The sequence below is a fragment of the Mycothermus thermophilus genome (assembly GCF_041956435.1).
Source record: "Mycothermus thermophilus strain CBS 625.91 unplaced genomic scaffold VTJ04scaffold_4, whole genome shotgun sequence".
Lineage (NCBI taxonomy): Eukaryota > Fungi > Ascomycota > Sordariomycetes > Sordariales > Chaetomiaceae > Mycothermus > Mycothermus thermophilus.
This window is the reverse complement of record NW_027191430.1, coordinates 1,346,484-1,370,667: the sequence shown is the minus strand read 5'-3', so window position 1 is coordinate 1,370,667 and position 24,184 is coordinate 1,346,484. Positions and strand designations below refer to the sequence as shown.

The 24,184-nt window shown below is 56.1% G+C and overlaps 9 protein-coding genes across 9 annotated transcripts; 4 read left to right on the top strand and 5 right to left on the bottom strand.

The window, feature by feature from the left end:
* Window positions 1–250: 250 nt before the first annotated feature.
* VTJ04DRAFT_6234 (uncharacterized protein) lies at window positions 251–4,309 on the top strand (the record flags this gene model as incomplete). Its single annotated transcript, XM_069364434.1, has 2 exons — window positions 251–4,113; window positions 4,222–4,309. 2 exons carry the CDS (start codon window positions 251–253, stop codon window positions 4,307–4,309), a joined length of 3,951 nt encoding a protein of 1,316 aa, XP_069218260.1.
* A 650-nt stretch (window positions 4,310–4,959) lies between these two features.
* Window positions 4,960–5,735, top strand: VTJ04DRAFT_6233 (uncharacterized protein; the record flags this gene model as incomplete). Its single annotated transcript, XM_069364433.1, has 2 exons — window positions 4,960–4,982; window positions 5,048–5,735. 2 exons carry the CDS (start codon window positions 4,960–4,962, stop codon window positions 5,733–5,735), a joined length of 711 nt encoding a protein of 236 aa, XP_069218259.1.
* A 721-nt stretch (window positions 5,736–6,456) lies between these two features.
* On the bottom strand, window positions 6,457–6,756 carry VTJ04DRAFT_6232 (uncharacterized protein; the record flags this gene model as incomplete). The annotated part of the gene is made up of 1 exon (XM_069364432.1): window positions 6,457–6,756. One exon carries the CDS (start codon window positions 6,754–6,756, stop codon window positions 6,457–6,459), a length of 300 nt encoding a protein of 99 aa, XP_069218258.1.
* Window positions 6,757–8,846: 2,090 nt separating this feature from the next.
* Window positions 8,847–9,978, bottom strand: VTJ04DRAFT_6231 (uncharacterized protein; the record flags this gene model as incomplete). The annotated part of the gene is made up of 2 exons (XM_069364431.1): window positions 8,847–9,063; window positions 9,149–9,978. The coding sequence occupies 2 exons, from the start codon at window positions 9,976–9,978 to the stop codon at window positions 8,847–8,849; spliced, it is 1,047 nt and encodes a 348-aa protein (XP_069218257.1).
* A 2,876-nt stretch (window positions 9,979–12,854) lies between these two features.
* On the top strand, window positions 12,855–14,720 carry VTJ04DRAFT_6230 (uncharacterized protein; the record flags this gene model as incomplete). Its single annotated transcript, XM_069364430.1, has 2 exons — window positions 12,855–13,443; window positions 13,666–14,720. 2 exons carry the CDS (start codon window positions 12,855–12,857, stop codon window positions 14,718–14,720), a joined length of 1,644 nt encoding a protein of 547 aa, XP_069218256.1.
* A 675-nt stretch (window positions 14,721–15,395) lies between these two features.
* Window positions 15,396–16,372, top strand: VTJ04DRAFT_6229 (uncharacterized protein; the record flags this gene model as incomplete). Its single annotated transcript, XM_069364428.1, has 2 exons — window positions 15,396–16,237; window positions 16,300–16,372. The coding sequence occupies 2 exons, from the start codon at window positions 15,396–15,398 to the stop codon at window positions 16,370–16,372; spliced, it is 915 nt and encodes a 304-aa protein (XP_069218255.1).
* A 140-nt stretch (window positions 16,373–16,512) lies between these two features.
* VTJ04DRAFT_6228 (uncharacterized protein) lies at window positions 16,513–18,866 on the bottom strand (the record flags this gene model as incomplete). The annotated part of the gene is made up of 6 exons (XM_069364427.1): window positions 16,513–17,015; window positions 17,081–17,753; window positions 17,808–17,886; window positions 17,942–18,030; window positions 18,092–18,210; window positions 18,272–18,866. 6 exons carry the CDS (start codon window positions 18,864–18,866, stop codon window positions 16,513–16,515), a joined length of 2,058 nt encoding a protein of 685 aa, XP_069218254.1.
* Window positions 18,867–19,915: 1,049 nt separating this feature from the next.
* On the bottom strand, window positions 19,916–20,733 carry VTJ04DRAFT_6227 (uncharacterized protein; the record flags this gene model as incomplete). The annotated part of the gene is made up of 2 exons (XM_069364426.1): window positions 19,916–20,538; window positions 20,628–20,733. The coding sequence occupies 2 exons, from the start codon at window positions 20,731–20,733 to the stop codon at window positions 19,916–19,918; spliced, it is 729 nt and encodes a 242-aa protein (XP_069218253.1).
* A 641-nt stretch (window positions 20,734–21,374) lies between these two features.
* On the bottom strand, window positions 21,375–22,759 carry VTJ04DRAFT_6226 (uncharacterized protein; the record flags this gene model as incomplete). The annotated part of the gene is made up of 3 exons (XM_069364425.1): window positions 21,375–22,345; window positions 22,408–22,488; window positions 22,573–22,759. 3 exons carry the CDS (start codon window positions 22,757–22,759, stop codon window positions 21,375–21,377), a joined length of 1,239 nt encoding a protein of 412 aa, XP_069218252.1.
* Between the last annotated feature and the right edge of the window lie 1,425 nt (window positions 22,760–24,184).

Sequence of the window (24,184 nt, the reverse complement as noted above, 5' to 3'; positions counted from 1 at the left end):
TTAGGGTCACAGTGATGGTTCCGCTGGCAATGGAACACATGCTCTGCTGATGGTGGCCAGAAGCATGCATGCGCAACCTTTCCTCTTCTGACCAAACAACCTCTAACCTCCACTGACGGTGAAGCACTTCCCCACCATCCAAGTACCTAAGGTATCCAAACATCCAACATAAGGTACTGGCTCGAAACCCACTTCCCTACCACCGCCGAAACATGCGGCGACAACAGCCGCCCGTCGCCAGCCGTAAACTATGGCCGTTCGAGGGAGAGATGTAGCACTTGGGGGTGTCGCGTGCTTTATCGCCTGGGGATATGCCGTCAGTTGGTGGCCCGCCCTGCGCTGGGCCGGCCATGCCTTGGTTGCTGGCGTCGTGCTGACCCTCGCCGCCCTGGCCGCTCTGATCCTGCTCACCTCGCGCGGCTCTCGATACCGCCAGCTCCGCATCTCAACTGCCCGCCCCAATGCTCCCGCCTTCCTCGCCCCCGATTCCTGGGACGCCGAGGTCGCCGCCCTCCGCCTCCGTCAGACCTTCGACAAGGCGCCCCTCTGCCCCTCCTCGCCCCGCCTCTCGGCTGCCCTAGACGAGGTGCTCGGCCTCATCATCCGAGACTTCATACGCTCCTGGTACTCGAGCATCAGCCCGAACCCCGTATTTCTGGACGAGGTGGATAGTGCGATACGATGTGCCCTGCTTCGAGTCGGCCACCGGCTTCAAGCCTTGGACCTCGCCGAGGTCCTCACCACGCGCATCGTGCCCATCCTGACCGCCCACTTCCGCGACTTTGACGAAGCCGAGCGCTCCGTCCGCGGCCGCAAGCTGAACCGCACCGTCACCGAGACCGAGGAGCTGGACCTGGCCATCGCGTCCAAATACAGGGGCGGGAAGTTGCACCCGGCCGCGAGCCTGGCCTTCTCCGACACCAAGACAGCTCAGCAGGACCATCTGCGTCAAAAGATGGCCAAGGTTCTGCCCTTGGTCCTCCCCGATACTCTGCTCTCGTCGAGGGCCGTGTCGACGCTGATCCGCGAGATCACGGCCTGCGCCGTCATGTTCCCCATCATGCAGCTGCTGTCGGACCCAGATACGTGGAACCAGGTGATGGAGAACTACGGTCGCGCCGTGCTCCAGGACCGCTCGACCGTCCGGAAGCTGCGCGCCGCTCTGGACCAGCATGCGTCGCCCACCCCCAAGAACAGCAAGCCCGTCGCCTTTCCCCGTTTGACCCCGGCCGACAGCGAGAGGCGCTTTGAGAAGTTCATCCGGGCCATTAGGAAGGTCAATAACCTCTCGGATGCGCGCCGCTTCCGCAACGAGGTTGCCAGCCAGCTCAAGAGGGATATGCAGCAGGACAACGTGGACCAGGTCTACCTGCGCCGGTTGGAGATGGGCAAGCGTATGCTGGATCAGAGGGTTCACCAGCTGGCTGCTGGGGGTGGAAGACCGCCCCCCCTTCCGCAACCCGCCGAGCTGTCCGCGCCGACAGAGTCCCGGCTGGAACGTGCGTCGCTCGCCGAGCTGCTGCGCGACCCGTCGGCGCTGTCGTACTTCATGGAATACATGGACAGACAAAATCTCATGCCATTGGTGCAGTTCTGGCTTGTTGTGGATGGTTTCCGTAACCCTCTAGAAGATGATGGGCCGGAGGGAGAGCAGCTGCCTCTCCAGCTTCCGCCGTGGACGGAATCCGACCGTCTCGATCTCGCACAGATCGACGCTGCTTATCTGAGCAAGCCAGAACTCAAAGTTCCGGCCTCGTCGAAGCGTATCATCCAAGAGTTCCTCAAGGCCGGGAAGAAAGCGACTCCGGAGCAGTACTATCGTGCACGCAGGGAAATTCTACGGGCGCAGAGCGCAGTCCTCGAGGAGATGCGGGTTAAACATTTCCAGAACTTCAAGAAGTCAGATCTCTTTTTCAAGGCGCTTGCCGCCGAGGAAGCATCGAGGCGCACGGTCATGGCTACCGCCGCTCCCGGGCCGAGGGCTGCTTCGCCTCTCCCGAGATCGACATCCTTCAACGTTCCAAAGCCTACTCCCATCGCACGCCTGGGCCCAAGATTGAGCATGGGTCCCCCCTCGCGAAAACCGGCTTCGGCGGCGGATTTACGAATCCTCGATACGAATGGCGGCGGCAACGGTGCAGATTTTCGACGCTCATTCGACGAGGCTCATTCGCCCCCGCCGTTATTCGACGATGAAGACGTGGGCGATGAGACGCTTGCAGACTCCCTGGCCAGCCTCGATCAGGAGCCACACCCCAGGGCGCCTCCTGTCCCGGACAAGAAGGTTGTCCAGGCGATGGAGGAAGCTTTGAATACCATTCTGGAGAACAGCCAGCAGCCGACGACCGATGACTTGCGGGCGTCGCTGTTTGGCTATGATGACACAGGGAGCGGGCTCTTCTCACCTCCGCCAGTCCCAGGAGGGAAGACGAAGAAAGGGGACTCGCCCCCTCGTCCGCCTAGGTCGAACCGAGGATCGGTTGATCTTACGAGGGTCAGTGGCAACTCATTGGAGGGTCCCAGGTCTTCTACAGATTTGGCTCGTTCCAGCAGAGGGTCGTTTGACGTGGAAAGACCGTCGAAACCACCAGAAAGGCCCAGCATTGCCTCGTTGGGCTTGGTCAGCGCCGCGTCGAGGATTGGCGTGTTTGAAGATGATGACCTCTTTGGTGACGAGGGGAAGTACCTGTCCGACGAGGAGTCGGACGCCGAAGGCGAGGGCGACGATGACGATGCAGACGTGGTCCACGAAGCGGCGCCCGGCGACCTGGGGCTTGCCGAGGCCATCGAGGCGCTCACTAACGACATCGACAAGCTGGTGGCGCAGGAGGCCGTGGTCGACTCGCTGCTCAAGAAGGCCGAGCTGACCAACAATGCCGCCGAGCTGCGCATCCTGCGCAAGTCCAAGGCCAGCCTGCAGCGCGAGATCCGCCGCAAGGAGCTCCAACGCCAGCAATACGTCATCCAAGAAAGCGACAACAGCCTCTACGGACGGTCCACCGTCAAGATCAAGTCCATCCAGACTGGCAACCGCGACGCCGACGGCAAGGAGTTTGCCCTCTACGCCATCGAGGTCTCGCGCAACGCGGGGGAGCGCATGCCCGCCGCCACGTGGGTCGTCATGCGCCGGTACAGTGAGTTTTTGGCGCTGCATCAAAAGCTGCGCTCGCGCTACCCGTCGGTGCGGAACCTGGATTTCCCGCGCAGGCGCGTGGTGATGAAGCTGCAGAACGAGTTCCTGCAGAAACGCCGCGCCGCGCTCGAGAAGTATCTCAGCGAGCTCCTGCTGCTGCCGGACGTCTGCCGCAGCCGCGAGCTGCGCGCGTTTCTTTCGCAGAGGGTCATCGCGCCCGTTGCCGGTGGCCAGAGCGGGGGTGATTCTTCCGCTGCTGCTGGGGGTGGTGCTGGTGCGGATGGACAACATAAGCAGAAGGATATGATTACCCGTCTGTACGACTCGGTGGCGGACGGGATGGAGGATATCCTCGGGAACATACCCGTGCTGGACCAACTCTCGCTGGCGGGGCAAAACCTACTCGGCCAACTAGGAAGCAGCAGCAACAGCACCACGGCCGCCGCCTCCCCAGCCGCGGGAGGAGGAGAAACTCCGGATGCCGCCGCAGCGGCGGCCGCCGCTGAGGCCGAAGCCGAGCTCAGCGCCTTCGACAAGGCCACCGCGCAACCCTTCGTCAAGCCCATCTGCGACATTTTCCTGGAAGTGTTTGAGCTCAACCGCGGCAACAACTGGCTGCGCGGTCGCGCGGTGGTGGTGGTGCTGCACCAGCTGCTGGGCGGCACCATCGAGCGCAAGCTGCGAGACAATGTGCGCACGCTGGCGCAGGACGAGGAGATGCTGCTCAAGTACGTCGGGATGGTCAAGCAGGCGCTGTGGCCGTTCGTGGAAGACGACGGGGTGACGAGGGTCAGCGCGGCGGAGGTGAGCAAGAGGAAAGGCCCGCCCAGGACCAAGCAGGAGAAGAGCAGGACCAGGACCGAGGCCGGGTTGATGCTCGCGACGCTGGTGCCGGATTTGGTGGGCAGCGTGGTGGGCAGGGTGAATGCCCAGGCGGCGGCGAGGAGGGTGTTTGCGGTGGTGAATAATGCAAAGTTGAAGTGAGTTTTCCCCTTTCTATCGCCATTCTATGCCCTCTACTTTATTATATATTTATCTTGGTGATGCTGGTTGAGGACAGGATGCTGACACTGATGGTTGCTGGGTAGTGTACATCTGGTGTTTACGCTGCTGGATGAGATTATCGATATCTTATTTGGTGACGATCAGCAAGCGGGAGGAGGGGCCGGGAGGTAGAGTGTGAGAGAGGGTTTCAGCGAAGGGTATCTCAAATAAGGTAGTTATATGCTGTTGAGGTGTTGTTTCTATCTCAGACCGGGGAGGGGAGTGTGTTCAGGAGGGAGGTGCTTTTGTTCCCTGGGCGGTGTTGAAGTTTCGTGTTCTACCTAAGGGTTGGAGGCGTGGGTGAGGCTGGCCTGGTTTTTATTTTGCATTGCTGGGCGTTTGGAGCGAGGGATGATGGGGATGGAGGTTATATTTGTTGGTGGCAAGCTTATGGTATGGGCATATAGTTAATCCTAATAGTCTGATGTTGTTCGAGTGACTGCAGGATGATGTGGTAGTATGGCTAGAAAGGTAGTTTCAGGAACACACAGGCGGTTATTCGGTACTAGACTCATATCCGCTGACCAGTGACTCCCAGCAAACCGAGGGGTACCATGGAATGGGTTGTTTTGTAGAGGTGGGTGTTGTGTAATACGGCGGTGATCGGTCAGGGTTAGGGTTGAGCCGCAGAGGTGTCGACGCCGCACTTAGCCTCGATTCCATCTTCGTCGACCTAACATCAACTCGACCTCAACAACCATCAAACCGCTCGGCAACAACGAGCTTCCGCATTCCACATCCCACCAACCCATCTATCCAACAACTAATCAACCACCGCCAACATGTCCGAACGCAAAGTCCTCACGTACGTGCCTTCCACCCTCCCCCATCCATTCGCATCGCCATCGAGCTAACCGCTTCCCTCTCCAGGAAATACTACCCCCCGGACTTCGACCCGTCTCTCGTCGGTCGCTCGCGCAAGCCCAAGCGCGACCCCAACGCCGCCAAGGTCCAAACCGTCCGCCTCATGCTGCCCTTTTCGCTGCGCTGCGTCACCTGCGGCGAGTACATGTACCGCGGGCGCAAGTTCAACGCGCGCAAGGAAACCCCGCCCGGGGAAACCTACCTCGGCATTCAACTGTATCGCTTCTACATCCGCTGCACGCGCTGCTCGGGCGAGATCGTCTTCCGCACCGACCCGAAGAATCAAGATTATTTGGTGGAACGGGGCGCGAAGCGCAACACGGACCCGTGGAAGCGCGGATTGGACGACCCGACGGCGGAGGAAACCGACGAGCAGAGGCTGGATCGGTTGGAGCGGGAGATGGCGGAGCGGGAGGGGGAGGATGCGCAGGAGCGGAATGCCATGGCGGAGCTGGAGGCGAAGCAGGAGGAGGCCAAGCGGGAGATGATGGTGGCGGATATGTTGGATGAGATTCGGAGTCGCAACGCGAGGCTGGATAAGGCGAGGCAGGAGGCGGGCGGGGATTTGTTGGCGGGTGTCAGCGTGGTGAGGCCCGAGGATGAGGAGAGGAGGAGGCAGGAGGAGGAGGATGCGGAGGCTGCGAGGAGGGCGTTTGCGAGGTATCGAGGAGGAGATGGAGGAGGAGATTATTGAGGAGGAGGCGGTGGATGAGACAAACGGCGGGTCTGGGTCTGGGTCTGGGTCGGGGTTGGGGTCGGGGCCGGTATCTGCGTCGGCATCGGTGGCGAGTTCGAAGCCGCCATCAACAGCACCGACGCCGGATGTGATGCCCCCGCCAAGTTTTAAGCGGCAGGTGAAGAAGAAAAAGGACCACTCTGCGCTGTTGGGGATCAAGATCAAGAAGCCCGGGGCTTGAGTTTGAAGGAGTGGCATGCAAGGTTCCTACCATGACGATCGATCATCCAGCTGGATGATCACCCGCCTCGCCGACCGAGAAGTCGCTTTCTCTAAAAACTCACGCAGATAATCAGGGCCGAACACGAGCCAGACACACAGTAATCATCATTATGATACCTCTCTTGAACGTCCAGATGCGGCGAGAATCCGAAGTACACATATCGATGCAACTTTTTCCCAGCGCAACCACACCTAACCGCTCAACCGACCAGATCCAACCTGTTAACCCAATCCAACTCGACAACCAAGCCAGCCAAACCCCACTGCGCCGCCCAATGAATAGGACATAATGATACATCTATTGTACATACACCAACTATTCCGGCCTAGCAACTTGACTACACGGCCTCAGCCTTGCTCAACTTCAACATAGGTATCCCACCTCCGACAACCTGACCGATTCGATCCCGTCCTGCAATGTCTTGCCTGGTCGTGATTTCATTAGGGCCAGAGACTATCAAGAAGAAAACCCATGATCCCCGACACCCCTCCTCCCCAAACCGGCATCGCGCGCAACGCTATCAGGCAATCCCGTCGTGGGTTCGGCCGGCGCACCGTCTTGTTGGCGCTGTTGATGGTGGTGGTGCGGTTGCTGGGACTGTGAGGTTCTTTGCTGTTGCTGCTGCTGCTGCTGATGCTGCGCGCTCGAACTGAGGATCGACTCCATCTGCCGCTTGGTGTGCAGGTGCATGGAGCGGGAGTAGGCGCTTAGGTCCGGGGGTGGGGGTGGGGAGAGGGAGGAGAGGTTGGATGCCATTTTGTTTGGAGGCAGAAGGGTTGTGGATAGTTGGTTTGGAGGTGTTGAGGTTCAGAGTGGAGGGGGTGCGTGTATATGTTTGTTTGTGGGAGAGGGAGATTGAGTATTTAAGGCGAGGTGTTGGTTGTTTGGGGAGTCGAGATGGGTGTGACAGAGGTGTTGAGAGTTTGTTGGAGTGTGAGAGGAGAGACGTGGATGTCAAGAGTGTTTGTCTGTGTTGGTCAGGACGCTTTTTCGTCCTGGAAGAACATAGCAACACAAGCGGTGCGTATGAGTTATTCAAGTGATGAATTGGCTTTGATCATTGTCATGGCACAGAAGGAGGCCGTGGAGGTAGACCTGACGTTGGTCAGCGGGCAGAGGTTATAAATACCCCAGGTCCTCAGCCCTACCTCATACTAAGCCCCTTGCTATATCCAGGCAGGTAAGGTCGATATGCAAGGCCAGCTCGGGCAAAACGGGACCTGCAGTTCGTGAGGTAATCCATGGAGAACCTCAGCCGGAGGAGGCGGTGTTGGGAAACACAAACAGGGAACGCATCTTGGGGGCGAAATTTCCAGGCCTGCCTGATTTTTACATGTCTCATAACCGATACTCGCGGGGAATCGCCGGCTCCAGCGAACCGGATTACGGTACATACATACGTCAGATAGGTAGCCGTCGTAGGTACCTGAGTTAGGTGGATGGTAGGAAAGCTGAGCTCTCAATTCATGTTTCCCCATTCCCCGGGGTCGATCCCCGGGGTCCATCCTCGCGCCGCCCGGTGTCTCCGCCGGTTTGCCGCTGCACATCATCACTTCAGGGATGTTCGACTCCGGGATGAACGAACCACTGCTGACTCTGTTTTGACGGGAGAAGGGAGATCATCTCACGGTTTGACCCGTTTGGGATTCGCCTAGATCAGTTCGTTGTCGCCATGTTTGTTGGAATCTTGATCGCTTATTGGACGCTTTGAAGCAGGAGATGAGACAGCTTCTATCGGAGACTCTCGTGGGGGTGGGTTGGTTCTGGTGATGTCAGGTGTTACTCGGTACCTGATGTACTTACTACGGGAGTTGAGGCCTAACTAGTGTGAGGTGTGAAGTGATCATTCATGCTGACAATCCCCGTGACCATCCTCGTGGTCAACTTAGCTTCCGTGCTCCAGTGTCCTCGTGGATGCTAGCGGAGCGAAGTGGGAAGAGGAACACGAACGATGGCTTTCCTTATTTCCATTCACAGCCGTCAGCAATGTCATGTTGGTAGTAGAAGGTGTCCTATTCTTGGCCGGAGGGTCCGGGAAGGCGGGCCATGAGGCGGCGCTGCCAAACCTGCATGCTTGACGTCATACCCAACTCCCCTGTCCCCAGCCCCCGCGCCCCCTTGATGTCAAGGCAACATTGGGCGGGAAGAATCAATGGTTCAAAGACCCAAACAGATAACGATACGCAGATCTTCCAAGTTGGGATACTTCAGTCGGTACCCAACGGGAGAAACTCCGATGCTGCTACTGCAAAGCACACACACACTTCTGCATGGACTGGTCCAGAACGATTGTGTGGCTGCGGTAAAACGGTGAAGGGTCTAGAACCTTCAGTCGAGGTCGGGAAACGTCTGGATATTTCGTGAAGAGGAGGGAGATTGAGGAACAAGCTATGGTTGTTCGGCGATACCAGGCTTTCATCCAGCCTTGTTTTGTTGTGTGGCTCAGGTATCCAGCAAATGGTGCTGTCTTACACGAACTCCAGCGTGTAGGCTGAAGCCCACTAGCATTGCTCTCTTGGGACATGGGAAATGGTACTTTTGCTTGCATTGTAGGTCAACGCCCAGTTCGATGGGGACTGGAAGCATGTTCATCTCTCCCTATGCAAAGGACATTTGTGGTATCACAACGTGGCTTGTCGAAGTCAGACAATCGCCGATTCCTTTACGGACTTGGACCATCTGATCAGCAATCACGGAGATTTCTCCGGCCAAAGACGCAGTTTAGGCTCTTCGGACAGACACGATCAAGATGTCCTAAGCACGGCAATTTCAAGCCGTCGTGTCACATTCCATATCGCGAATGCCGTCGACTTACCATTCAACATTGACGGTTTCAACAAGGCACTCTAATCATCTTTCTCGCTCCCACCGTCCGAATGGTACTCGAACTCTCCCGGCACCGGTGCCGTGTCTTCTTTCTCTCCGGCATCTGGGTCGGCATCGATCGGCTTGGAAGCTTCTTTCGTCGGTTCCGTCGTAGTTGCCGGGGCCGCATCCTTCTCTCCAACACCCGGAACAGTCCGCAATCCCCTCAGCAAGGCGCTCATAGCCTGCGCCCATTCCCTGCCAAGTCAAGTCAGTTAGCGATCATGGTCATCCTCCCTGCCCGAACAACAACACCGAGCCCTTGACTAAGTAAACAACCTACCATGGCCGTTCCTCGCCTCCAGGCAAACTGTTGAAATACTCCCACCCCATGACGCCTCCAAACCTCGGATTCCGGCCCACCAACACCGGCACCACCGTCCCAAGCACGTTCCACGGCACCCAGCCGGCCCCATTCTTCGGGTTGGTCACCATCCCCACAACCACCTTCTCCGGCGGCCACCCCTTGGCCAACACCATCTCGTACATGGCCGGGTTGCTGCAATCCCCCCACCCGCAGTAAAACTGCGCGTTGTACCACGCAATCTCCTTCCCCCTCATCACCTCCAACGCCTCGTAGTCGAACCCGCTGAGGTTGTGCTTGGCGCTCAGCAGCGCGCTGGCGACCGGCGCGAGGGTGATGATGAACTCGGGCCCAAAGTCGGACCGTAGCCGGTCGATCAGCCGGATGATGCCCGCCAACGACATGGGCTCTTCCACGTCGAGGTCGAGCCCGTCCAGGCCGTAGTCGCGCACCATTTGCGCCAGCGGCCCGTAGTACCGCTCGAACCGGTCCAGGTCGTCGCCGTCCAGGCGCTCGTAGGAACCCTTGGCCGCGCCGCCCAGCATGCCGAGGACTTTGACGCCGCTGGCTTGCAGGACGCGCAGCTCGGCCCAGAGCTGGGTGAAGCGCGGATGCGAAGGCGGGTGGTCGTTGAGGGTGAGTCCGGACGGGTCTTCGTTGATGTGGATGGCGGCGAGGATGACGTGGGTGATGTGGATTCCGGGATGGCGGAGGAGAGGGAGGATGGAGATGAAGTCGCCTGAGGGGGTGTGGTGGGTTTGGTAGTAGGTGATGAGGCGGGGGAGGGGAGGGTGAGGGAGGGGTGGCATGGTTTGAGGGATTGGGAGGTTGGTGGTGGTGGTTGGACGTGAGAGGGATTATGAGTTGGGAGGATGGATAGAAATAGGTTGAGTGGATAGCTCGAAGTAGTGAGTTGTATGTCGTGGTGATGGTGAGGTGTGTTTCTTTGAACCAGGAGGTTGTTGATGAGGGGCCGATGAACAGGCAACAGACGGCAAGGTGCTTACAGCTGATATTTACAGCTGGCGACAACTGCTGCGGGGCTTCAGGGCGGTTCAGGTGGTATTCCTTCTCCGCAGCGGACTGCCCTCGAACTTAGCTGTATTAGTGGTGGGATGAGAGATGTTCCATCCACGAGGCTGCCTCTAAGAACCCGATGAAAGAATAGCAACTCAGCCTTGGGCGGTATACTCGTGGGTGTTGAGGCATTTTCAGCGGCTGACAACTGACATCCTTCATTCCATTTGGGATGAGTTCGGGGGAAGCTCCAGGAGAAAGAGGCTAAGGTCTTGGGTGCATGATTCTGTGAATACCCTCCACAGCCTTGTCCTCTTTCAGTTGGCTAGTTAGTCTAATGCACTTTTTGCCAGCGTTTCCGGGCGATTACTCGAGATTTTGGTGTGTATCAGTGGCTCAATAATTGGTTCTGGAGCTCGGCAAGAACCAGCACAGCCGCCATGGTGTGTGTGTGTGTGTGTGTGTGTGTTGGCAATAGATGGATTTCGGCCAGTAGTCGGCTGCTTAAGTGCGCCACAGCATGGGTTCAAAGCTGTTTAACTACCTTCAATGCCTAATAGCCCTGAGAGCCTAACATTCTGGCTCTCTGCTTCTGCTCTCTTATTCACACCAGCTATGGTTGCTCCGTACCCGGCTAACACCATTCCCCAGCAGTCGTGACATCCTAACCCTAGTGATTAATATCGCCTAATATTTAATATTTCTGTCCTTGATGGTTTACTCTCTGTTCTCTTGGTCCTCGTTCAACCTCCAACCATGGCCGTTACGACAGTTGGGACGACAGTTGTTATCGTAGTTACAAGGACGTGGACCGCTTCCGGAACACAGACACCGCGGCCGCGAATCACGCATATTACGACGGTTGGGACGACAGTTGTTACAGTAGTTACACTGACGCGGACGGCCTCACTTGCATCTTTCCCCTCTATCCCACTCACCACCACCTTTTCCCCCCCTTCTTCCTGCGGCAATGTCCACACAGTTGACGTGGCTCCGGTCGATTATGTCTTCGACAACGAATTGGAATGTATGCCCGACGACTTTGCCAGGGTTATTATCTCTAACGGTTTCTATTCGCCCGGCATCGCTTGTCCCTCTGGATACTGGACCGCTTGTCAGGATAACACCCGTGATCCATCTCGTACCACTGTCACCTGCTGCCCCAAGCTCGACCTGGTATGTAGGAGATGCATACGAGACTAATATGGCAGCGAGAAAGCCAATATGTGTGCTCAACACAATTTAACAACTGTCCACGCCGCTAGTGGGCATATCAGTCACTACCTCTCTTTCTCTGATGTGATGTTGTACGTCAACGGTACCTGAGTGATAAATGCTAACGATGGAATCTCCCAGCCCGGAGTCGAGTTGAAATTCTCATGTGTCAATCGCCCGAGCACATATCGGGAGGCCCTGGCCTCGATCTATTGTGCTGCTCAAATCCCGAAAGACGGTTATTCCATTTTCCTTTCCACAAGGTCGGCAGACGGGGAGTACAATTCGGTGGGTTTTCGGTACCCAGAGACCATTGATGCCCTTGGTGTGAGAATGCTGTATGGGTCGCACGACTTGGACCTGGCTCTTACCACCTCCGCCAATGACACGATAATAATACCGACAGAATCACCCTCGGGCGGCACTGTCGAGGGTTCCTCGGGGGGGGCCCAGCACGGCCCTGATCGCAACGATATCCGTCTCGGCTGTGCTCGGGTTTCTCTTGCTCCTGGCGCTCGGTTTCTTCTTGTTTTACCTGCGGCGGCAGCGGAAAAAACGCCAGAGGCAGCTCGCCTCATCAGACGGAGTAGGGCTGGGTGTGGTCACGAAGCCAGAACTTCACGGGACTCCCGCCCCGAGGCCTGTGACTTTGGCAAGAGGGAGGGAGGGTGTGGCGGAACTGGATGGAAGGGAGATACAACCGCAGACTCCTGGTTAGATACCTCGGTTATCACCGCAATAATCCAGCTTCTTTGGAGAGAGGTGAGAGGTGAAAGTGTTGTTAATAATTGAAAACGACTTTCTGACCTCAGTGTACTCGTTGCAAACAACTCAAACTGCCATACGGAGGAGTAACTTTTATCCAGGATATCATACGTTGCACAACACTTGTCCTATTTATAGACATATCCTCTTACAGAAAAGAGTTCAACCATTCTTCTAGTCTATTCACATCATAATATCCTGTGCTCGTCACAGCCTTGCCTCCAAGACGCACCTCGCGATGTTTTCTTCTTTCCCCAGCCTGCATAAGCTGGACCCCTGAGCCACGCGGTTGCAGCCGGTGAGCATTGTTGGCAGTTGCGTCCAAAACACCATTGGAAGTTGTTGCACAGCTGAGCCAACAACATCAATGATCTGGTGAGTCTGTTCTCAGCCGTCAACCCTCTGAAAAAGACATGGTGCCAGACCGAAGGTGCAAACTAGATCGATTCTTCAGCCTCATCCTGAACTGGTTGACGAAACTGCCTTGAGGGACTATGTATGGATGATTTATATATGGACTACGCCAGCCCGGCATCGTTCTCATCTCCCCTTGCTAGTTAGTTATCGTCGCCATAATTAGGCGCCTACCGTTGATATGTCGACCAGGTTGTTCCGCTTTATCAAGCGCTATTAATATTGACATTTTTTAACTCCAGGGATCACAAGCCACAAAAGAAAGGGCCGGGAAATGAGGTCCTACAATCAACGCTACGTCAGGTCCGTCCTCGACCCTACCTCAATTCAAGATGAACCCGAATCAGGAGGGTGGGCAAAGGAGATCAGTCTGGCCGTTGTCGCGGTTGACGCCATGGCTTTCCTCCTCTATCTCCTTGTTCATTATGACAACAGACCCCTGGATGAATGGAACTTCCTGTTCAACTTCCAGGCAATCCTCACCATTCTGTCCGAAGTTTCAAGAGCTATTGCTGTAGCGATTGTCGGGGCGTGTTTTGGCCAGTTCAAATGGCTGCACCTTGTCGAGAAGCCCCATAAACTGTCCGACCTCGACTTGATAGACGAAGCGAGCCGCGGAGCGTTTGGTTCGGCCTGGCTCTTGTTTCGCTGTCATAAACTGGGGCGGCTCCGGCTCGTCGCGGTGATTGGGATCGCTGCTACAATCCTAGCGTTGGGGTATGGTACCTTTATTCAACAGCTCATCGAGCTACGGCCTGAACCTGTTTTTGATGTCACCCCTGCTGCCTTGCTGGGCCTTTGTCACTTTTATGATGGCGGTGGCTTTCCTGTTGGATCAACAGGTGGCGTATTCGGTATTCGAGGTAAGTGAGCAGTCTCTTCGTATGCCGTTTTGCTTCGCCGAGGTTCCAATCGTAATTACATCGTAATAGCTAATTAATAATTCCATGTAGCCATGACACGAGACGTTACGATGCAGGGTGCAATATATCGGGGTCTGTTTAACCTCAGCTCACCACCAGTGTTCAGCTGCCCATCTGTGGAATGCCAATGGCCTGGCACATATATATCTCTCGGTTTCAAAGCCACCTGTGCCGACGTCACTACCGCGACTCTCGATGCCCACGGATCAGCTACTCTTGTCTGGAGCGACAACCCATCTCGCCATCAAGGAAATCCCAGCATGAACCTGACAACGCCTGGCGGTGTCCGGCTCGACGGGTCATACTCCCTAACATCATACCAGACCATCATCAGCCTTGGGGCGATCGACCGCACAAACCAAACAGACTTTGAGACTACCTGGCCCGATCCTGACGGGTTTGTAGGCCCATCCATCGCCCGCGTCGCCGCGTTACGCATCAAGTCCGACCCGGGGAATTGGTGGCCAAAAGATCCCTACAACGATATGGAGATTGTTGAGTGTGATCTCGACCTTGTCGCATACCGGTACATAGACGTAGCTGCCTTCGGGGGTCAGCTGTCATTCGGCTTGATGGAAGAACTGCCATTAAGAACAGGCAACGCTAGGAGAGGTCGCACTCACTGGTCAGTTTACGAGGTTGACTTTATCCAGGACGGGCTGCCAGTACTAGGGACACGAACCCACGATCTCGTGGCGATTGCACTCTTCTTCAACTCTGTTCGCTTCAGTGACAACATTTACGACGGCGAGTCGGCTCCGCCTTCGATTGGGCTGGGCAACGCCTTTCTTGAAGGGGACATCATCGAAACCTTTCACTCCATGGCCCAAAGTATGACAGACCAGCTGCGCTCCAACTCTTCACAACCGGCAACTACCATTGGGAAAGCCGCGCACACCATCATTCGGATCCACGTCCGCTGGCTGTGGATTATCTATCCGGCCGGTGTTATTCTGCTCGCTCTTAGCTTTGTTGGCCTTGTCATTGATCGGGCGCGGAGATACCAAAACAGCGTGCCCCTGTGGAAAAACAAGGTAACGCCCGCAATGATGTACCAGATCCAGCTCTCGGATTGGGAATGGAAGGATGGTAGTCGTGTTGCCTCTCTGATTACGGGCTTACGAAGCGTCAAGGGCTCGAGGAACATACTTACAACATTAGAGGACAAGTTGAGAATAGAGATACGGAGAAGAGTTGATATACACGGCGCCTGGTAGGCGCCGATAATATAGCTATTAATACTACAATATGAGACTGACTCCTTCGTCCACGTCTTCGTCTTATGTCAATGAACGATGTATTTTGGAAGACATTTCGTTATTAACTCGAACGATCCTTAATCTCCCACCCCACCCTGTCCGGTACGACATCTCCTTCACACATACGACACACGCCGTCGGCTTCAACCGCATTCCATTTTTTGGACCTCTTATTTGTGTAACATCACATGGAAGGTAGCATTACCCCAACCTTCCTCGATGGCAGAGATAGATGATGGTTCCTCGGCTTCAGTAATAAGTGCCTCTCGTTATCAAGTACAAATACTTTTGGGATATTGAAAATATTCAATTGGTTTGGAAATGAATCCTAGGATCTCCCGATTTTTTTGGTCATTGGTTCGGTTGGCGCAGGTTTTCGGAGGAGTCGCTTCAGCCCTACGCACCGGCGTTGATGTCGGGTTCCAAGGTACCGCTATTTATATACCTGGTAGGGAGGACATTCAAACACAGACCTTCTCCTCCGGACTTATTAACCAATAAACAGGTTCAATCTCCTCCCTCAACGCTCCCGAGAGCAAAGTAAACATACCAGATGCATTCAACCACTCACCCACCACAACCTCCACCATTTTCTACCTCAACCTCCTAATACCTCCCCCCACCAACCCAACCATGGCCGACCAAGCAGGCTCCGGCCCCTTCATCGCCTCCCCAACCTCCGAGAGCAACCACCCCTTAACCACAACCTTCACCCGCCCCTCCGACTGCGGCATCGCCCACATCACCTACGTCTTCCAGCACTCCTCGGACATACCTACCACCCTCGCCATCCTCGACAACCCCTCTTCCTGCCTACCGTCCAACTACCCCACCGCCACCGATGGCTTCTACTCCCCCGGCATCGTCTGCCCGGAAGGCTACCGGACCGCCTGCACCGACACCGATTCCCTCTCCTCCAACTCCCGAACCATCGCCATCTGCTGCCCCACCACCACGGCCTTAGTTGAGGCCGACGATGACGACGCCACAACCACCACCACGACCATTGAGCTGTCGTGCGCAAGGAACCCGAAGACGATGCCGTCGGGCCAGCCGCCGTTGTACTGCACCTGGCGAGGGCCGCGGGATCCGCTGGTGATTACCGTCGTGGGCACCGACATGGAGTCAGGGACGACGAGTAGGGGGGGGCAGTTGGTGTCTCGGGATGATGGGCTGGATGCGTACGGAGTGAGGATGGTGTATGGGCCGGAGGATGGGGTGGTTCTGCCGACTAGCACTACCACGACGACCGGGTCGGCAGGCGGCGGGAATGGGCCTTCGAGCGTGCCGGCGGATGGGGGAGGGCAAGGTTCTGGTGGGCTTGAAGCGGCGATGATAGCGGTGATTTGCGTTTCGACGGTGCTGGGGCTGGTGCTGCTCGTTGGTCTGTGGTTCTTTATCCGCCACTGGCGGAGGAGGAGGCAGAAACGGGTTCTTCAGAGACAGCAAGAGCAGGATAAGGGGCAAGATTCCTCGTATGCCGGGGCTGGATTGGGAGTGGCACCAAAGCCGGAGTTGCTTGGGATCCCCGTTGCAGAGCTGCCGACGCCTGTTTGCTGGACATGGTTCTCACGGCGTTTGGATTTAGATTCCATTTTATGCTTCCTTGAGAGTCATCCAACGGGAGAATGCAATGAAGATGGTATTGTCCCCAAGAGAGACTGGGAACTCCGACGTCCTTTTCTTCCTCAGGGGAGCTTAGGAATATTATACTCCACTTCAGCGCATTGCCGTTTATACCAGTCACCTCTCACCTCCCAGCCTTCGTCACGTTCTTCCCCCACCCCAACCCCAAACACGCCGCCATCTTAAAAAAGACATCAATATTGCTATACGTCCCTCCAAACTCCTCCTGGCACGGCCCCATCGCATACACGGGGACGTCCGTCAGCGAGTGCACGCCCTGCGTCTGATCCGTCGGCAGCGTGCCGTTGACCAAAAACCCGTCCGCCCTATCGGTGTTGCTCGCATACACCTGTCCTCCCGCCCCCGCGCGCGCCGGACTGCGCGGCGTCTTGCCCACCCCGTACGACTCGCGCACGTCGGGGTGCGCGACGACCCCGGCGGCGAGGACATACCGCGGGTCCCAGTTGAGCGGGAAGTGCGGGCCGGTGTTGTAGCCGACGCTGCCGTCGGGAGGGGGCAGAACGTATTGCGAGAGGCCGGAGCGTTCGTAGACGCCGATGGCATTGCGCTTGGAGCGCGGGTCGGCTTGGGCGGCGGCATAGTGCGTGTCGGAGCTGCCGAAGACGTCTATTTAGCAGTGTAAGAGTCAGTTGGCTGGTCTTGAATGATGTGGTTGTGGTGCTCTCTCTTACCAAAGCCATGGCCATGATCCGCCGACACAACAATGAGCGTCTCGTCCAAGATCTTCAGCTCCCTCAGCTTCTCAATCGTCGCGCGGACCGTGTCGTCCAGCTCCAGCAAATCCGCCAGCGCCCGGTCGTAGTCCATGGCGTGCATCTGCTTGTCAATCGACGCCGCCTCCGACATCAGGAAAAACCCCTTGTCTCCTCCGCGCTTGTGCAGCACGTCAATGGCCTTGAGCGTCATGTCCTTGAGCCCGGGCAAATCGGTCGCCGCCCCTCTTGCCCCTGAAGGGTGGTTATCCAGCGTGTTGACATTCTCCGGGAAGATATGCCTGTCCAACCACACCGGCAGATTCCCGCGGCAGAAAATGCCAAGAGCCTTCTTGTCGTTCGGCGCCGCGAGGAGGGATGTCTTGTTCCAGCTGATGCTGTAGCCCTTGTTCGCAAACTCGGCGTAGTAATCCTTCCTCTGGTACGAACCCGACCCGGGGATGAACTGCTCTGCGCCGCCGCCGAAATAGACATCGGGTCCGTCGGTCTTGGTCCAAGAGTAGTTGCGGACGCCGTTCAACGCTTGGTCGACCAGCACGCCGTATTGCGAGCGAGCCCGCGAGTGACCAGAGAGTGCGGTGGGTGTGGCGTCGGCGATGAAGGCCGTGCTGACGGCACCCCAAGCGGCGCCCTGTTTATCGTCAGATGGGGTGGATATCTAGGTGTGTTGGCGGAGATGGCTTACCCAGATACGGTACAACAGCTCGACGATGGTCTCGACCTTGGGGTCGTCCAGAGGATCGGGAGAGGAGTCTGCGTAGACTCTGCCATATATGTCAGTCAGTTCGGTCCAGGAACTAGCATCTTTATCATGCTCACCCCAAGGCGTTCACGCTGCTCTTATGCCCCGTGTACAGCGCGGAAGCAGAGTTGGCGCTGTCAGTAATGAACGAGTCGATTGAGTGTGTCTGCCGGCCCCATCAGCAAACCATCAAGAACATATCCGCACACATAGACCGAATCACTCACCATCTGATGCCCCAACACTGGAAACCCATCCAGCGCCAGCAGCGACTGATACCTCCCGTTGACCGTCTTATGTGCCAACAGTCTCGCCGCCGTGATCATATTGGTGGTCATTCCATCCCCTATTCCCCATTATCAGCACTTGACTTTTCAAGACACATATGGAATGGAAAGGTAACCAACCAATGAAGAAGATAACATTCTTCGCCCTCCTCTTCGTCGCCAGCTCCCTAACCATCCACCGCGCCTCCGTCTTCCTCTTCTCCCCGGCATACTCATACTCCAACGTCACCGTGTACACCCCGGGTTCATACAACGCCACGCGCCGAAACACCTTGGACGCGACCTTCACCACCGACGGCTTCCGCGCATCACGCGCAAACAAATCCTCGTACCACTGAAATGACCACGTCTCGATACTCGGCTCTGATCCCAGGCCGAAGAACTCGCGAATCCCCTTTGCGGCGGCAGTCTTGTTGTCCTTGCCTTTGCCCTTGGCTTTGCCCTTTCCGTTCCCTCCGCTGTCATCGTCTTGTCTGACGATGGTGGCGGTGAAGTTGATGTCCGGGTTAGCGTTGGGGACTTTGGCCTCGGAGCCGTTCTGCGGTGCGTGGATCTCGAAACGGATGTCGAATTCTTGACCTGGCAAGAAGTCTTGCTGGTCAGGGGGGAGGATGCAGCCTAGGTCGGGACAGGTGCCGAGGCGTTGGAAGGTTTGGGCTGTTACGCCCGAGACGGCGAGGGTGGCCGCTAGGAGGGCGGGTTTGGGGATCAGCATCGTAATGCTGGTAAGGAGAGGGGGGCAACCTTTGAAGAGAGGAGATAGACGAGCTGACTGCCTGATTGTGCTGCTCAGTGACTGTCCGAGGTCTGATTTATGTTGTCGACAATGTCGTTGCGCATTGAAGGCACCCGGAGTTACCCCCACGAACTCTTGAATTGAGAATCACATTTTCGTGGAACCATCACTTCCACGAGGTTGAGCTTGATGTTGCTAATGGATGGTTGCGCAGAGACGCGACGCCATCACCAACTTCCTAATCGGGTAAGAACCTGCCACTTACACGGCCATCTTGTGCTCACAGGGAGTTCTTGAGGCACGTGTTTTCGTAGCACCCACGGATTTGGGCCCATAAATCCCTCTATAGCTTCAATGGCCTTCCTGCTGTATGCATGCAAGCTATAGTGTGTAGTTCATCTCCTGGAGGTTGATGTTGGATGCCATCCAGGGGCACACACAACGTGCCTCGTCCGGAGGGTCTGATTGGTGCGGCCCGGACCGGACATGCCAACCGGGGCCCCACGGGTCCGTGGGAACGGAACTATGCAGAACCAGGCACAGGCTTCTGGTTATGATGGGAAATGAAATTGGTAACACTGATGGTTGATGTCGTGCTTGTGTAGGGTAGGAAGATGTTTGTTTTGGTGCAAGGAGGTTGAAGGAGGTGGTGCACATGCAGATCGAGGATCGAGGTACACCACCGGCTCTGGCACACCATCCGCTCGAGACCACAAGTCCCTGGCAAACATCTTCCTCAGTCGATGCCATCTCTCCCAAGAACAGCCAAGTCCGGAAACTATCAGGTAAGGAATTCGAATGCCTCACCTTCCTCCCCACTCCTCATCTCCTTCACTCTCCCTCCTTCCCACCCTCCTCGGCATTACCAATGCCAAATCTCCCCAACTCCTCCACCAACCCCCTTACCTCCTCCTCATCAATCCCGTCTCCCTTCAAACACGAAGAATGAAACCAAACCCTCACCCCATCTCTCTCCATCTCCTTCCACCTCCCCTCCTCCCCAAGTCCCAACCCTTCTACCAACTTTCTCACATTCTCCCTCCGCACCCCTCCTCCAACAACCACCTCCACCCCCTCCCGTTCCCATTCCCAGCAGACTTCTCTGCTCTGGCCGCCGCCAACACCTCTCTCAACCCCTTGATATTCTCCATCGCATTCCCCGGCCCTCCAGAGGTCAACACCGCATCAAACCCGGCCTCCAACACCTGCTTCCACACCTCCCCCACCTTCCTGCTCCCATCCCCATCCCCAGCAAAAGCAAAACGCAACACCCTATCCACCGCGCGATGCAACACACACACAAATGGCACATCAAACCCTTTCACCAGCTCCATCAGCATGCGGTTCATGAGCACGTCAATCCCCACCTTCTCGCCGGACCCGTGCGGGCCGCTGATGGATCGCAGCACGCCAAGGACAAACCCGTCCCCCTTTGACGGGTCGAGCAGCCCGGAGGAGGCAAAGTCTTTGATATCCCGCAGCATGGTTAAGAGTTCGCTGGGCGTGTAGATGAAGTCTGGCCTCAGGGAAGAAGGTGGGCCGCGGGGGCGGATCATGACCCGGATTGGCGGGCGCGGCGCGGAGGGGAGGGCGGTTAGGAGGGAGAGGAGGGTTTCCAGCTCGGAGAGGGTCGGTGTGAGGCCGCCTTCGTCTGGGAGGTGTCAGATCTAGGTGATACTGATATACTAGTGTGGCAGATGATGATGGGATGAGGGAAGATTATGTAACTAAAGTACCTACCATAAGAGCCAGCGCGGTTGAGTTCGAGTCTGCCAGCGCCGTTGAGGACGGCTGCTGGGCCCGAGTCTGGGCCGAAGATTGGGACTTCAAGAGGTGATGGTGACATATTATTTGGAGCTGTCGTTGATGGTTCATTATGACTTGAAGTGGACAAACGGCGGTTGCAAGCGCTTACGGATTATCGGCAAACAGTATACGTCCCGGTCCGTTCAGCCCCGCCCCGACCGGCCCCTCTCCGGGTCTCGGCACTCTGACTTGGCCGGAGGTCACCTCAACGCAAAAGACAACCAATATGGTTGTTGGAGTAGCCGAAACTGGGACATCATCGGCACACTCTACAGGTAAAGCTGGGATAGGAAACATCCGACCAAGGATCAAATGACCTCTGTTTGACACACTCTCTTTCACATGAACCGACAGCCGTCATCTAAGGTGATTTACTCAACCATGTCAAAGCAACATAAAAAAGGCGCCGCATGTTGCAATTCTCTAATCACTAAACTGCCCGAAGGTGCCTGAGCTAAAAGCAAGCTTACTCTCTGCTCCATTCCATGCTGACACTCCAATCATTTCTGAAAATCAACGCTCAAACCTTCTCAGATAAACCCCCCTCTTTTCCCAACCTCCCCATACCAACCATTCCCTCTCCCAGCAATCACGTCCTCACCTATCCACCTCCTATCCCCTCCGATCCTCCTCTCAAAAACAACGACCCCATGCTCCCTTCCATGGTACCAACTCCTCAACTCAATACCCACCACGCCCATAACGGTAATAGTACCCATCATAAGCCTCATATCTCGCACGCTTCACCCCGCTACCAAACATCCGCTCCTTATCCTCCCTTTCCTCATCCTCCTTCTCGTCATCACCATCCTCATAGCGACGACGCTTGCTCTGACCCAGACCCTGACCCTCGTACTGATGATAGTAATAGTACGGATAACCGCCCGCGATGGCCCACTCTTGCTGGCCCAGGCGAGGATAGAGCGTCGTCATCCCAGGCGGCGCCGGGACAGCGGCGGCGGAGTACTCGGTCTCGGCATCAATGCCGCGGGTGGCGCTGGGGTAAGAGGCGTAGCTGGTCGTTGCGGGGAGTGCTCCAGAAGCGGGGGTGGGTGGGTAATAGTACTGCGGGCGCGGGTTGGTGGAAAAGGCATCGTCCAGGGGGATGGGGTCCCTGCAGTGTCCGAGAGTCTGGGCCGTGGAGGTACCGCTGGGAACGGCAATTTGGGCGTCCAGGAGGTTGAGCTTCTTGGCGGGACGGGCGGGAGTGGGAACGGCAGTGATGGTGCTGGTGGTAGGGCCGGGAGCAGGCTTGGGATGGGTGGTGTTGGTCTTGGGATTGGGATTGGTGGCAGACTGGGCCGGGAAGCTCTCAATGGTGCCGCTGCCGCCGGTGGTGGTGCTGGGGGGAGTGGAAGTGGCGGGCTCAGGCTCAGTCTGGGCCTCCCCCTTGGGAGCGGCGGGGAGCTGCGCGAGAATGTTATCACCCTCTTCCTTGACCTCGACCTTGGTCTCCTCCTTTACCTCGGTCTTGACCTCGTTGTCAGACTCGTCCTTGGCCTCGACGTCGGAGAGGATGTTGATGGCAGCCTTGTCGTCGGCATCCTCCTCCTTCCTGAGCTTGGCCTTCTTGTCGTTCTTGGTCTGCTCGGCCTTCTTCAGAGCCTCCAGCTTCTTCTGGGTCTCCACACGCTCCTTCTTGAGCCTCTGCTCTGGAGGGGGGTTAGTCTTGTGGGTGCTTACAAAGGAAATAGTGAAACAGGGGGAAGCTTACCGAACTTGTAGTACCTCTTGCACATCTTGCCAACGTTGGGGGAGAAGTGGCCCTGGGACGCGTTCTGGAAGTAATGCTCGCCTTGGGTTGTCAGCAACTTTGTGCACTCTCTTTAGATTGGAAGTGAAAGTCTGGATACAGGCTGGACATCTGGCGAACACTTACTGATGCAGAGGTAAGTGTACTGGCGACGCGCCTTATTGCCCATGATCTGGGTCATCTGGTCGGCAACCCACTGCCAGCTCTGCTCTCCCCACTGCATGGGATTGTTGCCGAGGCGCTTGTGGGTGTAGGGAATGAGCTGCTTCCAGAACACCCTCTCCTCTTCCTCCGACCAGGTCTTGCCGCCCATGGTGAGAGATGTTGGTTATGTGTGTGAGGGGGGTGTGAGGTGGTGTGTGGTGAAGATCGAAGACGATAGTAAGGGGGATGGAGTATGGTATAAAGGGGGAAGATGGAAGATGTTGAACCTTGGACACCGGAGTATGATGTTGGATTGTCAGACTTGGTGATGAATCAAGGCTTGTCCAAGGGTGGTGAGAGCTGGTGAGAAGCAGATTGAAGGAGAAGGAGGGAAGAGGAGTAAACTGGCCCCTCTTATAGAATTTCCCAAGGGTCCCAGGAACCTCTTCAGTTCGCCGGCCTTCTCATGTTCACTGGCCAATCTGATGCTATTGTTGCACGACAATACATTGACAATTGAAGGGACTCTCTTGTGAATGTCTTTGAATGAAGCGCCCTAGTCAATTGCATCGTCATCCGATCTCATAAATGGCTTTGTGACGACCGGTCATCCGGTTTAAAGAGGCGGAATTCTGCGGAATTTCTGGTCATGGGACGAGCCATCTCATGTCCAGTCAACCGAGGGTTAATTTGAGGCTGGTCATGAATAGCTGCGTCGAGAAGCAAACAAAGCAGACATTCTCGACGGTTCGCCGGATGGCCATTGTTTCGACAAATCGTTGAGACTCATGTCGGCGTCTCTGAAGAAAGGATCACAGATACACAAGCCATCAAGACCTCTATTCTTGCGGACCCTCATCCCAACATGGTGGTTGCGGCAACGACACCATCCTCAAAGGTCCTTGCATAATGTACCATGTCCCACTTGCCATTGTGTCTGCTTTGCTGGTAAGATCAGCTCGAGTAACTGAATGTTATTGTCATTGAGCTTCATGGAACTCCGCCCTCGAAAGTCCCTGAACAATGTTTACACGTTTCACAAGCCATTGTGGATATAGTTCATCTAGTGTCAAAACACTGAACTAGAGCAGCCATGAGACCTCAACAACCATGAACAAGAGACTTCGATCTGCGAGTCATAGAAGTCACTGTTTGATGCACATGTATGGCATGAACCCATTGAACTTGGAGTTCGACTCCCCAGTCCATGACCTTATTCGTGAGGGAAGACAACTGCTGTGTCAGCAGAAAGCTGGTATATTGTGACCAATTCATGTCATATCTAAGAGGTTATTAATCAATGCTAATTCCCTTCCATGTTGTAGAATCGTTGTAATGATAGTACCACCCCTATTCAACAAACCTTACCCCTGACTGATGTAAACAAGCCCTTAGCCCCACATGCTCTGGGAACTGTATCGTCAACGCCCTTCATCTCATGGAAGCAAACCTGATGTGCACATGGCAAGCGGAATCCCCGACGTAGAGTTTCACGAACCTAAGGGCGTCCTGTGCAATCATCGAGTCAAGGGTCCTTCGAGGAGTTCGAGTCGCGACACTCCTGCGACCCACAAGAGTAAGGGCATCGTCGCGA